Source organism: Scylla paramamosain, chromosome 22 (genome assembly GCF_035594125.1).
Source record: "Scylla paramamosain isolate STU-SP2022 chromosome 22, ASM3559412v1, whole genome shotgun sequence".
Lineage (NCBI taxonomy): Eukaryota > Metazoa > Arthropoda > Malacostraca > Decapoda > Portunidae > Scylla > Scylla paramamosain.
In genome coordinates, this window is record NC_087172.1 from 13,543,043 (window position 1) to 13,567,429 (window position 24,387).

At 40.4% G+C, this 24,387-nt stretch overlaps 2 protein-coding genes across 5 annotated transcripts in view; one reads left to right on the top strand and one right to left on the bottom strand.

The window, feature by feature from the left end:
* Nucleotides 1-455: 455 nt before the first annotated feature.
* On the bottom strand, nucleotides 456-10,168 carry LOC135111596 (roquin-1-like). Of its 3 annotated transcripts, none has more exons than XM_064025067.1 (10): nucleotides 9,943-10,166; nucleotides 9,042-9,228; nucleotides 8,414-8,603; nucleotides 7,730-7,966; nucleotides 6,976-7,151; nucleotides 6,333-6,569; nucleotides 4,301-5,794; nucleotides 3,494-3,724; nucleotides 1,711-1,809; nucleotides 456-1,121 (listed from the first exon to the last, which is right to left on the bottom strand). In XM_064025067.1, exons 2-10 carry the CDS (start codon nucleotides 9,201-9,203, stop codon nucleotides 1,050-1,052), a joined length of 2,898 nt encoding a protein of 965 aa, XP_063881137.1. In that variant the 5' UTR covers nucleotides 9,204-9,228; nucleotides 9,943-10,166; the 3' UTR covers nucleotides 456-1,049. The 3 variants fall into 3 exon arrangements, with proteins under 3 accessions (XP_063881137.1, XP_063881139.1, XP_063881138.1); XM_064025068.1 differs by having other exon boundaries at nucleotides 1,072-1,121; nucleotides 1,711-1,882; nucleotides 9,943-10,168; XM_064025069.1 differs by lacking the exon at nucleotides 9,943-10,166 and having other exon boundaries at nucleotides 8,410-8,603; nucleotides 9,042-9,182.
* A 4,192-nt stretch (nucleotides 10,169-14,360) lies between these two features.
* LOC135111599 (ATP-binding cassette sub-family F member 3-like) overlaps nucleotides 14,361-24,387 on the top strand; it is a 15,774-nt gene continuing 5,747 nt past the window's right edge. The window contains exons 1-11 of one of the 2 annotated variants that reach the window (XM_064025078.1): nucleotides 14,361-15,532; nucleotides 17,612-17,717; nucleotides 18,399-18,561; nucleotides 18,834-18,959; nucleotides 19,624-19,718; nucleotides 20,000-20,104; nucleotides 20,899-21,057; nucleotides 21,345-21,545; nucleotides 22,644-22,826; nucleotides 23,052-23,225; nucleotides 24,251-24,387. The exon at nucleotides 24,251-24,387 is cut by the window's right edge and continues 38 nt beyond it. In XM_064025078.1, the coding sequence (XP_063881148.1) occupies nucleotides 18,418-18,561; nucleotides 18,834-18,959; nucleotides 19,624-19,718; nucleotides 20,000-20,104; nucleotides 20,899-21,057; nucleotides 21,345-21,545; nucleotides 22,644-22,826; nucleotides 23,052-23,225; nucleotides 24,251-24,387 (1,324 nt within the window). In that variant the 5' untranslated portion in view covers nucleotides 14,361-15,532; nucleotides 17,612-17,717; nucleotides 18,399-18,417. Of the gene's footprint in view, nucleotides 15,533-16,984; nucleotides 17,132-17,611; nucleotides 17,718-18,398; nucleotides 18,562-18,833; nucleotides 18,960-19,623; nucleotides 19,719-19,999; nucleotides 20,105-20,898; nucleotides 21,058-21,344; nucleotides 21,546-22,643; nucleotides 22,827-23,051; nucleotides 23,226-24,250 lie in introns of those variants that run through there. The other variant, XM_064025077.1, reaches the window with a different exon arrangement.

The window sequence follows — 24,387 nt, forward strand, 5'->3', positions numbered from 1 at the left end:
GACTGCTGTTGTGCTGTAATGGGAATAATGTGTCTCAAGGCATATGGTTTGAGATTTAAACAGACCACTGCCTCATAATCACAAACTCTCAGACTATAATACTCCTTGTACATTTGTCAGGCAAGCCTCTCCTTTATACAATATATATGTGTGTGTGTGTGTGTGTGTGTGTGTGTGTGTGTGTGTGTGTGTGTGTGTATGTATGTATGTATATATATATATATATATATATATATATATATATATATATATATATATATATATATATATATATATATATATATATATATATATATATGAGGCAAGCCTCAATTGTATACAATATGTGTGTGTGTGTGTGTGTGTGTGTGTGTGTGTGTGTGTGTGTGTGTGTGTATATATATATATATATATATATATATATATATATATATATATATATATATATATATATATATATATATATATATATATATATATATATATATATAAAGCTTCCTCCTGCATGCCAAAGGGCTTTAGGGATATCAAACCAGATAGAGGAGACTGAAAATAAAATATCTACTAAAAAAGGTGCTGCAGAAGGTTAGAGAAGCACCTGATGTCTGGCACCATGAAATGTCAACCAGTTTTCCAAAGAGCTCCACAAAACAATAAGAGCACAAATTTTATGTGACCATGTGCTTCCATAACAAGTGACAAGCAGTCCATCACAAACTGCAACCCATACTTTCATTCACTTTTCTTAAATATCTATTCCTTGGTTTAGAGTGCTTGATAGCAGCAAAATACTGCACAACTCATTAACTTCATCCCTGATTAGCCCATCCACAAAAAATATACAAATTGCATAAATCTTCACTAAAAAACCCTTGCCCTTCTTTTGTATATTTGATTATCTGGTCCTAGCACAGCACACCTTCACCTCTAGGACCCTTGCCTGGGCAACAGACAGCAGAGGGCAAGGCCTCACTCAGATCACAGCTTGCAGGGAACAACAGGGGTAGGAGCAGGACTCACCAATTCTAGTAGCAGCAAGGGACAGGTACTGCACCTCACCTCATCACCTGTCACTCTTTCTCATCCTCAAAATCAAACTTCCAATTCTTTTCAAAGTCCCCAAGGTCCTTCTCAGAAGTGTCCTGTGATAAATGGATCATATTAGGAAATCCAACTTAACAGCAACAAGATGGACATTACAAGTAGGAGTATTAAAAATATTAAATATTCTGCCATGTTACTGAGGAGTGAGGGAGGAGTGAGTCCATTGGATTAATTCATACATTACTTGCAGGACACTCAGTACAGTAAACATTTTGCATCTATCTATTATTTGCTATCAGACATTATCTACAATAATAAAGTATTTGGATAAAATTAAACAATATATGAAAGTCTTATTCATGACCTGCTTAACAGCCAACATTTACAATTGAGCTGCAGGCTTATTTTTTGCATTAAAACTGCATGCCACATGTTCGTTTCCATTGCATCATTGTTTATTTCTTTCTCTACATCTGGCACTTGTTCTCAGGAAATCCCTTCAGGATTATATTACGAATGAAGAGTAATTATTCCTGTTCTTGAATTCCTATTTTGCATACTCTTACTCTCTTAATCTCCTCTCACTTTTCTTTCACAGCAGACTCAGATTTGAAATGTCTGTTAGCTCCATCATTTTGGACAATCAAAAGAAGGTAACATTCACTGAAGGCCAGAGTGAACACCCACCTGAGAGGCTGCCTTGCTTTCCATCTCCTTGCGCTTGACCTCAATTCCGTTCATGACCAGACTCAGCTCCTCCTTTAAACGCACTTCCTGTAACTCTGCCTGTCAAGAGAAAACAAGTCATCTCTTGGTAACTCATCCAGTCTTGGTCATATACTGGACTGCTGACTGTCACCTTTTGGAGAGAGATACGAGATCACAGAATATAAAACTGAGACCTCATCCACACCACACATCCCATTCCCTTGCTTAAGACTTAAGACAGTAACAGGCTACTGTCACTGAAAAATTCTTAATGATACACCTGCCAAATTGCAAGTGAGGATGCTTAATTTCAGCAAGCCCTTGTTAGAACAAAGGAATATGAGACTGCAAGTGGCCAGTTGGCATGTGCAAGACAGCTCCTGAATACTTGAAACTTAAATTCACCTCCAGAATACTTGAAACTTAAATTCCTGATATGCCTTTTACAAAGAGATATTAGCCTGGAATACAGAAACAGAGAATATGCCAAACACATTTCAAACCAAACACAAAGGTTTATATGGTAATGAGCATCATTGTGATATGCCAAACACATTTCAAACCAAACACAAAGGTTTATATGGTAATGAGCATCATTGTGAACTTTTTTCTTTCTAAATTAAGATTGTGAAACCTTATGCTGTACTTCCCAGCATCAAAGATGCTTAATCCTCGAGGAAGCACCCCCAGTTTTGATAATCAAAATGCAGAGGGAATAATAATAATAATTCAAGAATAATAAATAGAATAAAAATAAACAATCCTATAAATAATGTCATGCAATATTAACAAGACAACCACTGAGCACTGAAAACCCAGCCATGTCCTTCGTATTTTTTTGGAACCATTACAAACTGAAAATAAAGATTTACTGGTAAACCTCTAAATATACCAGTTTTACTTCTTTTTGCTTCATAATATTGCCTTAAAGTAAGGATGTTGAGGAGAGTGAAAATGCTGGCAATATTGATGCATATGCAAGATAACACTTATCTGTTGCCTTGTCTACCATATGCTGTCCATACCAGAGTGAATTTTTATGATTATCTATATTTCTTTTTATGATACTTTAATTTATTTGCTTCTTTGAATAAGTGATTTATACACTTCATTAAAAGGCCATATATAGGAGTTCAGATTACTGTCTAGCACAGATAATCTTCCAATGGAGTTAGGATAGGTCAATGAAAATGTAACCTTCAACTTCCAGGACACATGGTAGATTTTCAAGACTTATTTTAGAGAAGAAATAGTCCAAACCAAACCAATATGGTTATGATGTATGTAAGTAATTCATACCTGTTCTGCAAGCCGAGCACACTTATTAATGTGAACTACATTAATATGTATACCAAACACATGCAAGCACATATACAGCTTCTGTTGATAAAGTAATACCTTGACCTGATTATACAAAATCCATATAATTTGTGACTTATCTTATTGATGAATATGAAAGCCTTTAAGAATGACTGATAAAAGATGAAAGAGTGGAAACAGTTACTGTGTGGAGAACAGAAGACAGCAGAGAGCCTCACTAACCAGATTATCTGACTATAGAAATTATTTGCCTTTAATCCTTACAGGTGAGACATGCAAATTTTATGTAAATGACACACAATGGAGTTCTACATATTCAGAAGCACCTGCACATTCACATATCTGGCATGTCATAATTTTTGTGGAAGCTTGTCAACAGGAAATCTACTTATACTTTATCAGCCATCCTTCTGCTAATCTCTTATTAACCTTATATTCTCACCATTCTCTTTTCATCCAGCACTATGGCATCCATGCCTTCTCTGGTGGCTGCAAATTGCTGCCTCAAACATTCTTGTTGGGCTGGGTCTGCTGAAACAGGCCGGATTCCTGAGGACTCCAGCTGAGTGAAGAGTGGATCAACAATACCGTGGCCCATGGTGTTCATGTGCTCCAGGGAGGCAGGAATGCATGTCATCACTCCTACTGTGTACCCACCTGGCTGATACAGCATCTGGGACACAAAAAAAGGGGATCATATATAGTAAAAGCATATTAATGGTGAAGAGCAGGTTGGAAGGTATTAATAAAGCCTATGAAAAGAAAAGAATATATACAAATATCACTGTGAAGATGGAAGAATTTTGATGCATGGATTGCTATAGAGGATCCAAGATTAAGCAAAGTATTAGGCAGAAATAAGAAATGCATATCATATGTGCAAGGAAAAAGTGTATGGAATAAATATATGAAGAATTTAGAGTAGTTGTTGTGTTGCAAGGAGAAAGAACATATACATTCTCTATGATATGTTTGTGTGTGAGAAAGATAGTAGCAACAGAACAGATATAAGAAATGGGGTGACAGCAAATTGTTAGGCAATAAACTATATCTTTCCTTCCTTGCATATATATATATATATATATATATATATATATATATATATATATATATATATATATATATATATATATATATATATATATATATAAGGATTCTAATACACATTAGGAAAAGAGAATGAAGATCATGATGAGTCAATCAACAAGACAGAAGCATGTAGAAGGCATCAACCTTCACACTAAGTCACCTGTGGCATAGGGGAGATGGCAGGCACAGGACGCCTCACAGTGGGAGTGGTGGTGGTCTCAGTGGCACTGCTGACTGACGATTGGATGGGGTTGGCTGGCTGGATGACAGTGCGGGACATGCGAGAGATCGGTCCAAACCGACTCACCAAAGGAGGATCAAATGGGATAAAATCATCCTTGCCTTTCCCCTCTTCCTTGCGTGCAGCAAAGGTTCGGTAGCCAGCAGCAGGCTCATATGGCTTCTCAAGACCCTTAGGTGCTATGTAGAAGTCTGCCCCAGAGGTCCAGATACTGTAGGTGGAGGTGAATTCCTGAGGCTTGTTGGGCTCCTCCCCATTGGCAATCCGTGTGGCTACTTGGTGTGTAGCCTCCTTGCCCACAATGGTCTCCAGCTGGTTCATAATGGCTTCCTTCCTCTCTTTTAATTCCTCCATAGATTTAGAGGCCATGATGGAGGCTGGAGCCAAGGTGGTGGTGGCAGGGGAGGTGGTAACACAGAAGGCAGCACAACTGGTGTCTGGCCAGCAGGAGACCAATGGATGGAGGCCCGAGTTGGTAGGTTTGGTGTTAGCAATGGGGATGCAAAACTCATTTGTATGCCCTGTCACGTTGTACACTGGAGCTGTGTTAAGGAGCATTGTTGGGGGATTACCACCATACAAGTCTGGCACAATGGCTGCTGCCTGGCCAGGGAATACGGCTGCTGCAGGAGCTGATGGAAGGGCCTGCTGGGGAGGAGCTGGCTGAGCGAACACTGGAGGCTGACAGTGAAAGGAGCCATAAGTGTACTCTGCCACTGGGGCTGGGTGGAATGGAGTTGGAGCAAGAGCAGGTTGGATAATGGCTGGGGTGGGGGTGGGGGCAGGCAGTACAGGCAAGGACTGTGTGTGAGTTGGCAGGTGTACAAACTTATGGGCTTCATAGGCCATTGGAGCAGCTGGTGGTGGTAGGTCTCCAACTGGAAGCAATTCATCAACTGCAGTGACTTTTGTCACAGGACCAGCAGCAGGTGGATGCTCCCCATTTTTGGTTTCTACTCCAGCAGGAGGGTGAGGGGTTAAAGGTGCTGGGGGAACAGTGAGGTGCTGTGATGGGGTCTTGAGGGCTGGAGCAGCTATGGGAGGAGCCAAGCCTTTCCCATGTTTGCGGCTGCGATTGCGGTACTTTTCTAGCTCCTCCTCTGAATGGGCAAAGGTGCAGTTGTTGCCACGGGGACAACCACCACGTTGAGTGAGGTCCCGGCACATGCTGGTCTTGTATTTGGCATTGTGGGGATGGTGGGCATCTGGCAGCTTGCGGTTACCATGGTGCTGGATGAAGTGAACAAGGCCAGTTACCACTGCCCGCACTGCCTCCATGGCTGCCGCACATGGCTTCCATCCTGGAGGTGGTGCATCAGGGGCTGGGTCCAGTGATGCCAACAGCTCTAACTGAGGTCGCAGGGATGACAATTGGCCAGGGTCCCCAGTGCGCTGCAGAGCTATCACTAACTCCTGCAACAAACACCAATCAAAGGATTGTAGCATGCACAAGAAAAGATTTCCTTGAGAAATGTATAATAGATCTCAAGTACCATACAGAGGTGAAGGAATGAAATGTGGATTGGATGAAGGCATCAAACACACCATCTACAGATAGTCTGATTAAGTGAAGAAGGACAAAGTAAAATAAAGAGAATACATAAGAGGTAAATGTACATAAGGTAAATGTAGCGAGTACAAGGTGATTTTCAGTGATATGAGAGGAGACAGTGCTGCAATATGTGACACAAAAAAGAGGGATGAGAAAGAGATTATTCAAGGAAAATAATAACTGGATATAATTCTGTCATGGTCATCCCCTTGAAGGACTTCTTAGAAACAGCTGTCAGACACAGATCACCAGATAACTTTGAAATGTTTTTTCATCTAGTGACAGTCTTGTAATTCAAAGATAGAAATGAAACCAATGACACAAACTTATCTCATAGTTTGAAACCCAAGCAGCTCTCTTGCAGTACCTGAAGGAACAACAGCATTGCAGGTACCTTACCTGCACTGACTGCCCAAAGGACTGTGGGGTCTGTAACTTGTCAATGATGGACTGCATGTGTGACTTGTGTGCAGTATCTCCATACAGCAGTGAGGACCACTGGTCTGGGGCAATTCTTAGTCCAGCTTCAGTAGCTATCTGGACTATCTGGGCATCATGCTCTCGCCGCAGTGCCTCATAAGTGCGGAACTCCTCCTTCAGCTGCATGAGGGATGAATCACCTTCCCTCTTTGATACCTGTGATGTACACACTCATGAGCTAATGTATGAAATGTTTAGATCTATCTATATCTCATCTCTTATCTGTTATTAAGGGATGATGGCAATACTTCACACACACACACACACACACACACACACACACACACACACACACACACACACACACACACACACTCTTCCTAATAGTTCCAGAAACAAATCCCTTTGTATGCTAATCCTTATAACCTAAGATCTACTCATCCTTATCTGTCAAGATTTATTATTCAATCAAACCAAACCAAAAGTTTCTTAGCCAAACAAATTTTTCCCTAAATGCTAACTCCCACATTCCATAAAAGTTCCTGAGCCAAACTGAATTTTCCTTCTACACTGGCCTTCACATTCCAGGTGGGTAGCTCTGCCTTGCACCTACGTGCTGTACCTTGAAGCAGGAGGCTCGGTAAAGCAGTTGCACCACATGTCCGATGCTGGTCTTGGAAGCCTGTGGAAAGTGTGGCTCCAGCCGCTGCACAACAAACATCACCAGCACCTTTCTGGAAAGGGCTGAGCCATCCTCCAGGGCCAGCAGAACCAACTTCAGCACCTCTTCCTGCATGGCTGTGGATGGAATAAGGAGAGGTAAGTAACTGGGAAAATATATATTTAATACATTTTAAGCATCTCCTCTGAATTGGGAGAATGAAATATTGAATTATTTCTGAGAAGGAAAGAGGGGAAGGTGAGAGGACTGAAGTGTGCATGCACAAGTGTATAGACAGTTAAACTGTACAGTGTTGTCACACCACCTGGCAAGTTTTGCTCTTCATTCTTTATTATGGCAAACCTTTCACCAAAAGTTATTTCTCATCAAAACAGGACTATGACTGTGATTGTCATTATAGTTATACCAGTTGGCATGGCTAACCTTACAGCCAACCTATTTCCCCTGACAAGACAAAACTTTGCACTAGAATTAACATAGACAGAGGGATAAAAAAAAATTATACAGCTTTAACCAATGGCTGAAGATTACCACAAAATTCCAAAACCAGACAGCTATTTTTGGGTTACCATCAGGTAACCTGGACTGATTACAAAGACATGGAGCTTGTCTTGAAAAATCCAAAACTGATCCCTGCACGTCACCCAGTTCTTCTCACAGACCCTTAACCAAATGACACCCAATGTCTACTCACCAGGGCCGAGGAATTGACACCCTCTAGCCCGCACTGCTGCCCACAAGTTGGCTGAGAGCTGCTGGTGATTCTGGTGCTGGAGGATAAGCTCAGTGACAGTCCTCTCACCCAGGGAGCGTGCAGCCCGCACTGCCCTGGCTCGCCCTTCGTCCTCCACTAGCTGGCAATTGATAAGGGTGACCAACTTCCTCTGCATTGGCCGGGATAAGAGTGAGGTGGAGCCATTGGTACCCGAGCCTGTGGGGCATTATGATTGTTATGTTACATGCATAAACCAGAAATGGTAAATAACAAGAATTACAAATACCAAATGAATACTTCAAAAGAACATAAGAACATAAGAAATAAGGAAAGCTGCAAGAAGCGACCAGGCTTACACATGGCAGTCCCTGTATGAAATATACCTACCTATAGAAGTAAAAAGTTTGTTGATGATGTCATTATTAATGGCACAAAGATGAAATACTAGACATCAACATAAAATATAGCCATCTTGAAATTTATGGATTTGGCAAATGAACAAAAATAAAGGCTTTGAAAAACAGGGTCACAAATTTAACTAAACACTATTTTATTTTTAAAACTAAAACAAACTCAAAAATTTGATCAAGGGTTGCCATATGCAATGCCACAAATTAGCATGAGCCTGGAACACATTAAAGACAAAACAGTACACTTACGCACCAGAGAAGGGCTTGAGAAAGAGTGCCAATTCCTTGATACACTTGACTGCCATGAGGTAGTTAGTGGTATGGGATGCAGGCACTGGTGGAGGAGGGGGCAGGTCCCCCTCCTCCACAGTGCTTCCAGCCCCCACCAGGGACAGCAGCGCGCCATTGACTGGAAGCTGGTCCAGTTCCAGTCGCATTACAGTCTAAAATGCAGTCATACACAATGAGAGTAGTTAGAAATTAAGCCAGTGTTTGTAGAAATCTGAAAACAGGGACGAGCCACAACTGAAAACACTCCATTAGGAAATACATTAGAATGATAAAACTACAAAGAAGAATTAAACCATGAAATAAACTTATTTGAACAAAAATTAAACCACATAAAGAATAAGGATATTCCAGCGGGAAATAAAACAGTGAGTGGTAAAATGATTTGTGGAATGACCTAAGGTGTGTTCCAGGTTATAGCATATACTGATAACACAAATAAGTAAGCTGGAATAATAGTTTTTCTCCTTAAATTAAATGAAAATTACAAACAAACAAAAAATATGTAGACATTATGATGGAAATGCAAATATTCACGTACAAAATTTTAATGCAAGAAACTTAACATACTCTTCTCTCATCCTCTCTCTTACCTGGTCATAGGGGCACTGGTTGCGCTGCAGCTTGGCCAGGCAGGCGCGGCACACAGTGTGGCCACAGCCGAGGCTGATGGGGCCACGCTGTCCACTGTCAAACTCATGGCAGCAGATGGGACACGACAAGAATTCGGTCCACTGGGGGGCCTGGATGGGCATGTTCCCAGGCTCATGCTACAACCTCCTGCCAAATCAAGATTAACATGTTGCAACTAGATCAAACCACGTAAGGGGAGGTGGGCAGCTAGAGTCCAACAGGTGGTACAGAATGGTGAGGGCAGATCTCATGACTTTGTAATGAGGATAGGACGTGAAGTAACCAGATGAAGCTTGACATGGTTAGGTTCTATAAAGGAAATATGTAAAAAGATTATTGTCAAACAGGATGGTAGATGACTGTAATGGTCTCGGTAATCAAGTTGTTTCTGCAGTCAATGAGGGGTTAAGAAAATATTTATTTATGTATGGACAAGGGTGGAAGGTTTGCACAAGTAAATATGCACATTATAGGGGCTGTCACGCGTTCACCAGCCTTTGTTTTGTAACCCCCCATATGTTAATACTGCATTTTCAAGAGGGCACCACCCCCGTCCTCTTCAGCCTTAATATCCGTGACCCTAATACCACACGTCGCCATTACTCTCTTAAAACCAATACACAGCCGCCCATTGCAACCCAGTTGGGCCTGAGGCAACCTTAACAACACCACAGAAATACAGGCTGCACACCCTTGACTCTTAAATATGAGACTTAACCCTTCCTAACTGGTTGGCTTATGTCAGGGGGTGTGATTCCCTCCTCCCGCCGCCCCTCAGGGCACTGCCGCGGCCGTACAGCGAAACACGGGGTTATTTATTCTAGCTGTGTCATGGTGTAGGGTGAGGTATGTTGTACTCACTGGGATTGTAGCGAATATATGTTTGGGAAATGTCACAAGTGCATCCGTGAAGCCATATTGAGCCTGGCACTGGCCAGCGAGGATTTGTCGCGGGGGTGGCGCCGCTGCCCTGCCACTGCCGGCCCGCCGCCGCACCCACGCCCAGCACGGCACTGCACCAATGCTGCAGGAAGGGTAGTGTTGCATCAATACCTCTCCATATCATGCGTACACCTGGGATAAGGTAATATTTACGACTGTTTTGTTTCCACTTTTATTTGCCGTTCTCGATAGATAGGTAAAGATGCTACATATAAAAATACAATCTACTCCCGTTGTAATACTCTTTAAATTTCATTTTTTTCAGTTTTATATTCAAAGAAGGCATTTTTTTTTTTTTTGTAAATTTAAATGAATAACATTATTATATAAGACAGGACTAAAGATCCTACAGAAGAATTTTCTCTTGTGCATATACATGGTAGGGTATTTACGGATACATAATTTACATAATGTAATCTGTTTTTATTTTAATACATAATAAAAGGAGCAATGAAGTACTGCAGAATGACAATTTCATAACAATTATAGTTTTATATATTTTTGATAAGACAAAATTAACAAACGTTCAAATATCGCTTGGGAAAAAAAAACATAGGATATATTTTTTTATATTGATAAATCGGAAGAACATGCAGCTAAAACCTACTGTAATGAATGATAAGTTTGACGAGAACCATTGACTCGTCCTTCCTCCCGCTGCCCTCAGAGCGTCAACATGGGATTCGACACAATCTGGAACTCTCACCCTAAGAAGTACGGCCCAGGCTCCCGCAGATGGTAAGAATTGCTCATCAGCTATTTACAACAACCACGAAACCTTTGCCTCAATTATATTTTATGTGGTAAGTGGAGAAAGCGGAATGGAGAGGGTACAGGAAGGGATCTCCTCTCCACGTGTGGCGCCGAGCTGGGACAAAAATGCCTGGCTGTGTATATCTGGTGGTGTGTTGCCTCGCCCTCGTGGTTGTTGTGCTGTTTGTTGGTACCGTGTCAGGATTTTTGTGATGGGGAATGGTGGCGAGGCAAGTTTTAGCTGTGAGGGAAATGGTGAGTTTGTGTATTGTACTGTCAGGTTCGGAGGGTTTGTGTGAGGCAAATTTTATCTGTTTGAGGCGATGTGGCACGCTGCATTTTACAGAAAACTGATCTTGCTACCATACTTTAATTAGCGTCTCTATCCTTTCACCTCTAGCCCGCAGTATCTTCCAACCAAAAGCTTTCATGAACTTCAAAAACTTCTACTAAGTTGCTGTTGGAAATTTCCGTATTAGTAGGGACAGTCCATATGTCACTTTTATAATACTGGACCTGGCACCAGTAAATTTAATATATATTCAGTTTCTCTATTGGGTAATTTTTTTATATAGTAATTATTAGACGAAGCAATTTTGTCATTTATTGTGATAATAAATACTCTTCTTTCATCAGCCGGGCGTGTTCTAACCGTCACGGCCTCATTAGGAAGTACGGCCTCATGATCTGCCGGCAGTGCTTCAGGGAATACGCAGCTGACATAGGCTTCAAGAAGGTTAGTGTAATAATAATAATAATAATGATAATAATAAACGGTTTATTATTTAGGCAGTTAACAAACTGAAAATATACAGAGGGTGTGGGGAAATACTTAACATTAATCCTAAAGGTAAGTCTAATCTAGAAGGGACTATTGATTGATGGCTCGCACCATGGTGGGAATCGCACTGAGTCTGTACCGGTCCGTGCACGGCTCCTTTAGGGGCGTTATCTTATGGTGGCTGGTGGCATGGACCGGGTGTGGCGCGTCAGGCAGTAGCATGTTTCTGAGACGTGGATGATGTGTGTGTGTGTGTGTGTGTGTGTGTGTGTGTGTGTGTGTGTGTGTGTGTGTGTGTACCTTGTACACACACGATTAGGGTTAACAGTAGAGGTCTTACCTTTTGATACCATAACCCCTAAAGGACCGGGTTTGTTCCTTGCAGATATCCCTTCCAGCCAGGTCAGTTTTGACAATTCAGCAAAAATAGGTACTTTTCCGTCACCAGTTTCTCAATTCTGTTTTGACTGATTGCTTAAAGTGTAATAACATCATACTCATCAATCTTTCTTCTTCAGTCTCCCACAAACTTGAATTCTTTAGGTGATGTGTCTCAGTGGTGAAGTGAAGCAACTTTCTGCACTTTCTCAGCCTGTGTTGGGATGGTTGTGTGCCATGCAGCAGCCTAGCTGGGGGGCCACAAGCCTCCTTTATCTGCTTCCCTCACCAGTATCTCTGTCACTCACATGAACATCTAAATCTGTCATTTTGTAGACACACTAAAGGAAATAGTATTGCTGTCTGTCACTTATAACATGCAAGAAAAAAGCTGTAATTGTCATGTCTGGAAGGATGTACAACACCAAAACCCCGTTTGCTAGTGTTTTATTTTTCTCCGGTAAAAACCACTTTCGAGATTTGAGGGAGTAACTTGTAACTCTCTCCCAATAGTATTTTTCACTAAGAGGTTGTTTTGGAGCAAATTTCCCCTTACGTGGAGTGAAAGTCACTGGCTGCTTATCCTCATCCAAGGAATTGGAGGAAGAGGAATGATTATTATGGTTTGCAGGACACTGAGGCTCAGAGGGAGACATTGTTGTGAGGGAAGGAAATTCACAGGCCCAAAAATTTGAAACTAAGCTCCCAAAATGCAGGTCAATTTATAGACACCATCTGCCCTCTACATTGCATCAACTATAGATGCCACTTGTCCTTTAGGGGTTAAAGGGTTTCTGGACAGGTTGAATCAGGCATCTTATGTCCAGTCTGTAGATATTTGGAATTTCAGATTGGCAGTGTCTTGGCACATGACAATAAGGGTCTCTTCAAATTTATACTCATATCCTAAATCTGAAACTTATCACATTTTTATTATAAAATAGTTCTCCTTGAATTGATCATTTTTCTTGCAAAATTTAATGTTGACCTCTGGGTTATACTTTTGACTCGTCTCACACCACTCATCATGTTACCAACCAACCTGTGGCATGCCATGGATGGAATTTCAGTTTTGTGGTCATTCATCATAACTGGGGTTCATGAATCCCAGTATGATCTTGGAGGCTCTTCACAATAGATTTCCAGTTGTCCTTAAGGGAGACCAGAAAGTCTGGGTGTACTTTAGATGAGGATGTATGGTGGGCAGCAATATGGTCTTAAATATAGGCACATCTAGATATTCAAAAGACACTGCTTATGTGTACATACATGTCCCAAGGGTTATTTCACCACTATGGCAGAAATTGTTTGCCACTTTGTACTGCTGCTCCATAGGGTAATCAGGCACTGTTGTCTGTTTTTTTGTAATGAACACACTGTCATTCACATTTCATCTTTTGTGGCAATGAGTTATTGTACTTAAGTTCATTTCCGCTTGAAAGATGTGATACCTTCTAGAATGAGAGAAGACCTCTCCATAGGACATGCTTTGTCTTCCTATTCTGAGATGACTAGGATTAGTATGAAGGCTGTTTGCTTTCACACTTGTGGCAGTAATGTGTTTTTACACTTAGTTTATTGCAGTTTTGCAGGACTGGGAATATGGTAGCATTTTTTTTATATAAATAGTGACATAATTAGTTGATATATTTAATTGCTGATATGACATGTGATAATCAAATTGTATAAAAATTTAAGGATGTCTTTTTAATATACTTAATTCTATCTTTGGAAAATGTTAAAATAAAGGTGGGGGGCACCTTGCCTCTGTTACCTTTCTGGTGATATCACTTTGGTTCAAAGATACTTTTTTGTAGGTTCTCTGCATTAAATGGTATTTTTTCATGTGTAGTAATTTATCTACTCTTTCCAGTTGGACTAGGAATAGCGAGGGCAACATGTGATGAGTGACCAAGAGCCCCATGAGCTGCCTGCTGTCCAACAAGGCATTTCAAATTAAATGAATTTGACTTAAACTATTGTTTCAAGTTCCTTATGTGATCTTCATAGGTAAAGGAGAACAAAGGGAGGTGGTGCAGAAGGGATGCATGAATGGTCAAACCTGTACTCATAGTATTTGTAACACTTGTAGATGTTCCAGTAATATAATGCTGGCACGATGGTCCATGGAATATTTTGTTAGGGAAGGACTTGCTGATTGTATGAATGATAGATCACTCAGAAATGAAATAACAATCTATGAATAAGTACTGCAGTATATCACTGCAAGAGTAGCAGTACTGAAAAAAAAAAAATAGTAACAAGCAGTTCCAAGTACTGATTTGGAAAGCGGTTATTGGTGATGCATGTGTTCACCCAATCATTGTCTTTTATGTAAGGAAACCAGTAACTTAATTTCTCACAAGAAGCAAAAGGAGAGACATCCTGGAAGGCTGGCTAATTCAGATGCAATGAAGCAAAATTAGAAGACAAGCAGAATTCGCATGGGAAATCGCCTAGAAATATTTCAACCCTATGTTTAAAAGATCGAAGGAAATAGGCAGGTAGACAATTCCAAAGGTCAATTTTCGAACAAAATTGTATTATCATACATCAGTGACATGATGGGGACAAAAAGAAAAAAAAAAAACTGCTATTTTGTTATGACCTAGTAAGATCATAATTCACCGTAACGAACAAGTCATTTAAATGGGAACACCGGCCACCCATAATTTTTCAAACCATAATTAAGTCACCCCGTAATAAATTACCTTTAAAAGAATTTTTAAACAGGACAGTTTCAGCATACAAGTCGTCACATCCAGTGGTTTTCTTTGCAAGTATTCCAGCATGTAACCTAATATTCCACTGGACATATCCAAAAGTTAATAACTGGACGAATATGGTTATATAAAATCTTTCACCATAAAGAAAATCCACCGAGTGTAAACTGGAACTGAGTGATAAGCCAGTACGTGAATTTTTTCCCACGCGTTTATATAATTTCACTGTCAGCGGCAGGATGTTTATGTAATTCTCTTTCGCCCTTCTGGAGATCTTTCTGAGGTGAGAGTTGGAGCGATAATGAGAAAAGCAATTATTTTCTGGAGGAGGTTGCGAGAGCTGGAGCAAGAATGAAACATTTCTGGAGGTTTTGCTGTGGCGAGAGCTGAGAATAAGAAACAGGTGGGTTGTAGCCGCCGTATACCCACAACTTACACGACGGCTGAGATACATTGTAATGTGACATTTTATGTTTTCTTTGTTAGCGTTATATTATTTGTAGTGACTGGTTGTTATACATGAGTAGTGTATGGAGTGTAGGGCGCGCCCACGCGCCAGCACAACAGAGTGAGAGGGAAACGTTGGGCCGAGGGGATGCGTTGAACTTGCCCTCTCAGCTATTTCTCTCATCGACGGGTCGGTTGTTATGACGTGAGCGCTGATAACAAACCTGCAGCATAATGAACATCATACGCCGTAGGGGCCCAGCACCGTCTCCAAAGCCACTTCACGACAGTCACGCCTACAGGTTAGACGTGTCTCGGGAGGCGCGGAGAGAGTAAATCCTAATAAATCCCGATGTTCCTCATCCCGGTAAATCCCCCAAGTGTAATCCTTACATACAACCAAGAGGACGCCTGTTCCCCACACTGTGTATGTATTCATCATAGTACAGTAAAATCCCTTTCATCCGGCATTCGAGTATCCGGCAGCTTCAAGTATCCGGCACATTTTTCCCCGAGCCTTAAAATCAATAAAAAAATCAATATGTACTCATAAAATCGATTAAAATTCCCGCGCGAGGCATACTTTGTCCCTTCGCCATCAGAGCGCACTGCTTCGCGCCACCCGCGGCCCACTGCACTGTGTTTACTCAGTGACTCAGTCCCGCGTGTGCACTGTTTATCGCCTGACGCCTTTATCATGCCTAGTTGTAAAAAAAGAGGAAGCGTGTTGTGCTTACACTTAAGCAGCTGATCAGATCAACTGCTGATTAAGATCAGCTGATCTTTGTTATGGTAAGATGCGTGAGTGTAGGGTGGTGATTGTGGACATAATTTCACTTCTATTCAAGTATCCGGCATGTCGGCGGTCCCGTTGATGCCGGATAAGAGGGATTTTACTGTATTAGGATATTTATGTAACTATGAGGAGTTGATGATGTGTGTCAATATAATTAATGCGACTTATAGTGATTAGATACTTAAATTGTGAGGTTTTAGAGATATATATGTTAATATAAGTACACTTTTAGTGATTAGATACTTAAATTGTGAGGTTTTAGAGATATATATGTTAATATAAGTACACTTAACGTAACATAATGACGTACATCAGATCACGCAGACGAGAGGGCGACTTGCTGTGTTTGTGCTGGTGGTGTTCATCTGTAGAACCGAATGAACCCGCTAAAGTGTAGGTAACTCTGTATTGATTTATATATTGTACGGAATTGACGACGTGAAGTGTCACGACAATGATGTACTGCAATACCTGTGTTTCCTATGATATACTCCTTTGTGTTACTCTCAGTATTAGTGATATGTTAATTCGCAGGTTTGACCGCTTCTGAATACAAAGAGCGCGTACTGCACAGCTCGTTTCAGTCACCTCCAGTACAATACATTAATAAGCGTCGGATGACACTTACATGGGGTGACCCCACCTGTTTATCTCATTCTGGCTCCAGCTCCTGCCACAGCAAGGACCCCTCTAGAAGAAAATTATATAGACCTACTGCCGCTGGTAGTTAAACAGACACACGCTGGCGTTCCCTCTTATCCCCTAGCCTTTCTCGACTCTACTAGTAACAGCAAGAAGAGAAGGGCGAAAGAGAATTATGTGGATCTTTATGTAAGAAACGCTGGTATTGGCTGGTTATTATCTTTCTTTTCGTAAGAACTTCTTGAAGCTGGGACCGGGAGTGATTTGGCACGACACCGTCAGTGAATCCTAACCATAGTTTAGAAGTTATAGGATATATAAAGATATAAAGTTTTGAGGGAAATTTTATGAGTTTAGAAGGCATAATTTTGAACGAAATACAGTTATTATACGAGATAATTAGGCACATTGTTTAATAAGGCATTGCAATGAAGGGAAATTTGATAAAATAAGACGAGATGAAGCAGCCACAAGAGCAGTCCTGGGGCGAGGACGGGCTGGGCGGGAGTGTGAAGATGGCCGTCCCGTGTCAGATGGTGAGGGACAGGTTCCCAGATATAGACGAGGAAATCTTTCAGTACGTCGAAGGTAAGTCGTTGCCGTTCCACAAGTAGACGCATATGAATCTTTTGAATGCAGTGTGGAAATCCCGAGCCTGGTAATAGGCGTTGGTGTGGCGTTAGGTGAGAGTAGTATGGTGTCTGCATTTACTTCTTGACACCCACACGATCTTTTTATTTTTATTTTTATTTATTCATTTTTATTTTTATTTATATAGCTCTTCACCTTGCCTTCCTCTCCTTAATAACGGGAGGTCTGTATTTGTGTGCTAGGCTTCTTCCCTTCTCTATGTCCCTTTACGGTTTATTGCAAGATATTAGTGTTCCAAAATCTGCTCTCTCTCTCTCTCTCTCTCTCTCTCTCTCTCTCTCTCTCTCTCTCTCTCTCTCTCTCTCTCTTAGGTAAGTAAAATGTTCAGCAGTAGGTGTATTCTGTCAGGGCTGCCAAAAGGGAGTGGCATAGGTGCTTCAAAACAGGTGAGTTGACTGCCAACAATGATGTTTCCAGGTGTTCTTACAAGCACTGAAGACTTTGAGACGAGTGAGGATGTGTACGATGCCATTGGTGGGCTGCTGGTGGATGCCGTGGGGCTTGAGAAGGATGGGGAGATCAGGTGAGCACGTCTGCAATAATGGTTTTTGCCACTGTATTTCATTCACTACCTGTCTATCATTATATGTGTGCTTATGCTTATTTCCTAAGGTATGGGATGATGTATTGTCACCATTATATTATTTTTGTTATTATTATTATCATCATCATATTTTGTAGGCTGTTATTTTTTTATTCTTTCTTTCTTTCTTTCTTTTTCTTTGGGAGGGTAAGTGTAGAGGGCAAAAGGCAATTAGTAACTCATGATGTGTCTGATGTGTCATTACCTGGACATTTGCCTGGTTCGGTGTTATATAATTGCTGGAAGGTTTTGCATTTTGACTTATCATTTTGTCATAAGAAAAATGTGTTTATTAGAAATGGTCCAATTTCTGTTTATTTTCATTCCTTCACACTTTTAAAGACAAAGATGTTCCTCTTTTTTTTTTTTTATCATTTAATGTTTTGGTGGCCCATTTTTTATTGTGTTCATTTCTTACACTAATTATGTTCTAATTGATTGTCACTGAACACATAATACAGAATTAACATATTGATTTATTTTCCCCACACCATTCCACTCTATACTTCCAACATCAACACCATCCCCCTTTACCAACCATACACTCCTTCACCCTCATTGCTATCACTTCCCCAACCACACTGCTCCCCTCCACACCTGTTCATGGCTGGGTCGGAGCAGGAGGCTGTGTGGGGAGGTGATGGATCTACTGACAACGACTAATGGTGCCCTGGAACACAAGACCTTGGAGGCACCGGTGCAACTGGCCCAGATGGCAGCCAACATGGAGCTGGATGAGCATGAAATCAAGTCTGTCTGGTCAAGAGAGAGGGATGATGCACTGGTAAGGAATGGTGAGAGTGGTAATGATGATGAGTAGTAGCAGCAGCAGGAGGAGGAGGAGGAGGAGACTGATTATAGAGAGGACTGGAGGAATGGCAGTGATGGAGGAGGAGGAAGAGATGGGTAATCAGGTCAGTAGTGGTGTTGAGACTGATAGGGATGAAGGTTATGATTGTGATAATCATTATGAAGAGAAGAAAGAATAGAACAGTGATTATTGGGATAAGAATAATCTTGATAGTAATGAAAGTAATATTTTATTTATTATCACAGAAAGTTGATCAGAGAAAACTAGATAAAGCAGAGGCAAAGCTCAAAGAAAAGAAGGAGAAGCGTATCAACACAGACAAGAAGGAATCACAACCCCCCATCATTCTGGAAATGGCCACTGCCTCCCAGGTGAGTGTGCACAGCGTGGGAGACACCAACGGGACCACTGTGTGCCTGTGGCCAGCAGCAGGTGGTGATGTAGGTCCGTTTGCTGGCTGGTGTCAGGTTGTAACCTTGGTTATAAAGTGATTCATGTTCTTGAGGAATCATGGAAGAATCATTGGCAAGGAGGATCTGTATCAGTGTCTGTGTGTGCTACCTATCAACAATAACTTCCTCAAGGGATTAGTCACACTTAAGGTTTCGTGTATTCCAGTGTTTGCCTTGCTTTACTTCATGCCATAATTATCAGATTCTCCCAGCTTTTTCTCATATGCTCCCTCACTCAGTTTTAATTCACTGGAGATCTTCCTTTTGCACCAATTTCATTAGCATGAGACCATTCATAATAGCAAAATTTGTTGTGATAGCCTTTCAGTGTAGTAGAGCTTGGTCATGGAAAAGTTATACAAAATTTGATAACTAGAAATATTGACACTGGAATGAAAATGGCAAGCTGCTGCTGTTCATTAATGTTGTTGATTAATATTTGTATTGAAAAGTTTTGTTTGATATAGTTAATAATTTTTTTCCTTATCATTTAGAGAGAATAGAGTTCTACCTTATTCCATTTTTTATTTTTATTTATTTATTTTTTTCTATAGCCAGGATAACATGTTTTGCAATCTTGCAGATTGTCAGTAAGAAAGACAGAGCTTTAGATGCAAAAGGAATCTGCAACACAAAGGACATCAGGATAGAAAGCTTTGATGTGGCATATGGTGACAGGTGAGTCTGTATTTCTACTTACCAGTTTCATACATATTTGTTTTTTTATTGGTAATTGTTCCAAACTGCCATCCTGTATATGAACTTACATGTGTTTTGATTGAAGTGAACAAACAAATGGAGAGTTGCATCAGAGACATCTCATGGAAGTAGATCCAGGAACACTTCATTAAATAGATTACCACTACCCCTGAACACTAGATTGCCACATCATGTGGAGTTATGACATATTTCACGCCATGTGTTGTGTGGTAAGTCACTCATGATTTATGACTTTTCAGGGTCCTCATTCAGAATGCAACTATATCTCTGGCCTTTGGTAGAAGATATGCCTTAGTAGGGAGAAATGGCCTTGGAAAAACAACATTGCTGAGAATGATGGCAAGGTGAGTGGTGGCTGTCCAGCACTCAAGGAGTTCAGGCTGAAAGCATGGCATCATGTGGACTCTTTTGTATGGTGATTGTATCTCACCAACATCATAACTCTTGCTGTTTAAATGATGATTTTTCCATTACTGATCCAGATTGATGTGTTTTGTAGCAGAACAAAATCCTAGAATATTGCAAGATGAACATTTAAAGGAGACATCAACCTGCTATGTAGATAGAATATTTAGAAAAAAATATTGTAATTTAACTTATTTGGAATATTAGCATATACTTATCAGTATAAGTGCAGGACGAATCCTTTGTCTGGTAATCTGTGCTCCTTGGTCACTACTCATCCAACATTTTTGAAGAATTGCAAACATAAGGACTAGTCTTCAGGATCCTTTGAACATGCTTTCAAACCTGTTACAAGTTACTTTTGTAACCATAAAGGTTGCTACAAGAAATATTACTTATAATAAATTTAAGAGCCTTAGAAGATTAATGTGTGCAATAGAACTTCACCTCTTACACTGTAGCATGACAGCCAATGGAGAAATTTGCCCAAACTTAGTTGTAATGTAGTTTAGGCTATGGTGTAAGGGATCAGGATAAAGATTGCAGTTTTAGGGATTGAATGGCTTATGAACTTAGTGATTGTTAAGTTCTTTAAACATTTTTGGGGCAAGTCTAGATCCTTTCCTCTCCACACTGTAAAGAGAAAATGAAGAGAATGATTTTAGATAGTAGTGTGTAGATTATAGATGTTCATGGATGATGTGCTGTGCAGTTAACTTCTTACTCTGCCTAGCCGGAGCCTCCGCATCCCAAGTCACATCTCCATCTTGTACGTGGAGCAGGAAGTGACAGGAGATGATACCACAGCTCTTGAGAGTGTGCTGGAGTGTGACATTCAGCGCAAGACTCTGCTTAACCGAGAGAAAGAAATTCAGAGCAGAATATCTCAAGGGTGAGCCACTACCTACTTCTCCTCACCTTTGTGTTTCCTTGTTTTTCCCCTGGAATGTTCATGTTTCCTACCTTTGGTGTTTTATTTTCTTCCTATTGCTCCAATATTTTATTTTTTTTATTGTTTTGTATATTGCAGTTAGGTAATGCATTGCATTAGTCTTACTCTCCTTATGATAGTAGTTTATAAAGAAATACCTCATTATACAAAATCAATATATTCATTAAGGCACTATGGTTATAAAACAAAGGCTCACAGAGACCTTTCCTTATCTTTCTCACCCCCAGAGAGCAAGATGACAGCCTTGCTACACAGCTGTCTGAGGTGTATGCAGAGCTTCAGGCCATTGAGGCAGACAAAGCCCCTGCCAAGGCTAGTGTCATTCTCAATGGGCTCGGGTTCAATCCTGAGATGCAGTCCAGGAAGACACGGGAGTTCTCTGGAGGCTGGAGAATGAGGATAGCACTGGCCAGAGCACTCTTCTCACAGTAAGTTGAGTGGGGCAGGGTGGTATATGGCTGTGAAGAGTCTTAAAAGTGATGGATGTCAGAAGGAAAACAAATATTTTGGTAAGAATGTTATAGAGGCTTGCCAATCATAATAGGTGGGTATGCAGGACTGTCATGCTAATGAAGATTTTTGGGGAGTCCCTCTGATTTCTTTCTATAAACCATTCATGTTTTCTGTTGAATCAGACTTCAGAAAAAGTTGCCTTTAAATAAACAAATCTTGCACAAAATATCCTAAACTGAAGTATTATAAGTTGTGATCTGGCAAAAGCAATTTAAGCAATTGCATATTTGTCTTGTGTTTGGTGAAATTTTAGATGTTTTTCTCACCTGTGTGAATTCATGGTCATTGAGGTTTGATAGTATCCACAGTGATACATCTGTCTGCTCAATAAACCATTCTTTTTAGTATCCACAGTGATGCATCTATCTGCTCAATAAACCATTCTTTTAGTAGTTGAAACTAAAGTGTCATCATACATACATCTTATATTCACAATCATTTGTTCATATATATGTGTCTAAGTCTTTAGGGAAAAGAGGTCTGATCTTTACTGCACTATGGTAAGTTGCACAGCATACTTTGCAGCCCTTGCAGCAAGACTTGGCACCAGATCCAGTTTATCCTTCTCACATTTCAATAAACCCATCAGCTGATCAGATCAAATGCAGGAAAATCTCATGTTGAGACCCTTGGGATCACTTCTCCATTTATGCATTCACAACTGCTTTCCATTCATCTCTTGCAACCTTTCATATTAGTTTGATTATTCTCAGCCATCTCCTATTCATGTACTTTTCACACTCAGTCTATCGATATTCGTGGTCTTTAGATTTATTAATGTATTCTTGTATAGATGAAGTTGTGTGCAAGTTTTTTGTTTTATTAATTTTTCAGTGGCATCCTTTATTTGTGAGTGCTCAGTTATTAAAAAAAAAGAAAAGAAAGAAAGAAAAACGTCTGGGAAATGTATGTATGGGAAATGACTGGTTTCATTGGTACTCCATTTAATCTATGGAATTTGAAAGAACAGATGTCAAAAGAGGATGTAATAGTAATAAGCTGTGTGTTGTCAGGCCAGACCTCCTGCTGCTTGATGAGCCTACTAACATGTTGGACATGAAAGCTATCATCTGGTTGGAAAACTACCTGATGGGTTGGGCATCCACCTTACTTGTGGTTTCTCATGACCGTCATTTCCTGGATATTGTGCCCACTGATGTTCTGCATCTCCATTCCCAGACCATCGACATGTACAGGTGAGGTGTCTGCATTCTTCTACTCTGTACATAAAAGAATACAACTATTCTCTCTCTCTCTCTCTCTCTCTCTCTCTCTCTCTCTCTCTCTCTCTCTCTCTCTCTCTCTCTCTCTCTCTCTCTCTCTCTCTCTCTCTCTCTCTCTCTCTCTCTCTCCAGTTCCACCTAAATGTTCCTCATGTTCCCTTTCTCCATATTTTCATATGTTTCACTTTTCCCTCACAGAGGAAACTATGAAAACTTCCTTCAGACCAAGAATGAGCGACAGAAGAACCAGCAGAGAGAGTATGATGCCCAGATGCAATTTCGTGCCCATGTCCAGGAGTTTATAGACAAGTTCCGCTACAATGCCAAACGTGCTTCCCTTGTCCAGTCCAAGATCAAGATGCTCGAGAAATTGTGAGTTGACTACACAAAAAATTGATTGGTATTTCTGAGTGTACTTACAGCATTACCACTTATGGAACTTAAGTATGGAATTATGTGGTGCTCTTGCATGATATTTTGCTAAATACATAGAAAGGGGAAAATTCAAGAGGCATCATGGAGATATTGATAGTAGCATGTAGGATAATGTCTGACTGTGTACTGTTTGCAGGAGTGGTGTAGATGGTAATTTTCTTTTGCACAGTGGAATGATGCATCTGGTAACTTCTAGGTACTGAAATATCCTCACCAAATATGAAACTGCCAAATGCAAATAGTTAAAATCACAAAAAACTTGACTGATTTGTTTAATATTTTAGAAATCATCCTTTTGCCTAATTTGTTGCCTAAAACGTATTTTTTCCATTAGCAGGAATTAAAGTCACTTGAAGATTTCCTATAGAGTGTTATGTTACTTGTAATACATGATGAATGCTTACTACTTTGAATAAATATTGTTCCTTTCAAGAAACAAAATTTAGATACTGTAGGAAAAATGGTGTGTGCATTTATTTACATGCTACTGTGCTCTCCATTGCTTTTGTCTTCATTGCTTGTAGCTGTTGATGGCTTTCTTTCCTTTCTTTGCTTATCATCATCTAAGGCTGAAACATGCTGCTGTAAATACATGATAGAGTGGATCTTTAACTCAAAAACTTATTTTTTCCATGCCTTGATATGCTGAAGCAGGTTCATATAATATATGAACTTGCTGCTTCTTATGTGATCATATATAGTTTTATTTGGACATGATTAGGGAAATGTACATTGATGTAATACTTAGTGCTATTATATTGATGCATGTGAATAGGACAGCTACCTGTGCTGATAATGAGGGGAGATAATTTTCAAATTTTCTGTAATAAGAATGAGGAGAAATGCAGCAATAACTTAGAGGTTGATAATAGTTGTTAGGTAGTGTTTGTAGAATGAGAAAGTGAAAAGCAAAGTCTACATTCCAAGTGTTATGGTTCTCTCTCTGTTTGTTTGTGTGGCAGGCCTGAGCTGAAACCTATTGACAAGGAGGTGAAAGTGATGCTGAGGTTTCCTGAGGTGGAGAAATTGAGCGGCTCTGTCTTGCAGCTGGACGAGGTGCAATTTGAATATACCTCTGGAAACACTATCTTTACCAGTG

What these genes read in the sequence shown, in the direction of transcription:
- LOC135111596 (XM_064025067.1), bottom strand. Translation starts at nt 9,203, where the DNA reads ATGCCCATCCAGGCCCCCCAGTGGACCGAATTCTTGTCGTGTCCCATC. An exon ending in TGCTGGATGAAAAGAGAATG is followed by an intron (nt 1,810 to 3,493) that starts GTGAGAATATAA and finishes TTCTCTTGACAG; the next exon opens with GCAGAGTTACAGGAAGTGCG. An exon ending in AAAGCAAGGCAGCCTCTCAG is followed by an intron (nt 1,122 to 1,710) that starts GTGGGTGTTCAC and finishes CATTTATCACAG; the next exon opens with GACACTTCTGAGAAGGACCT.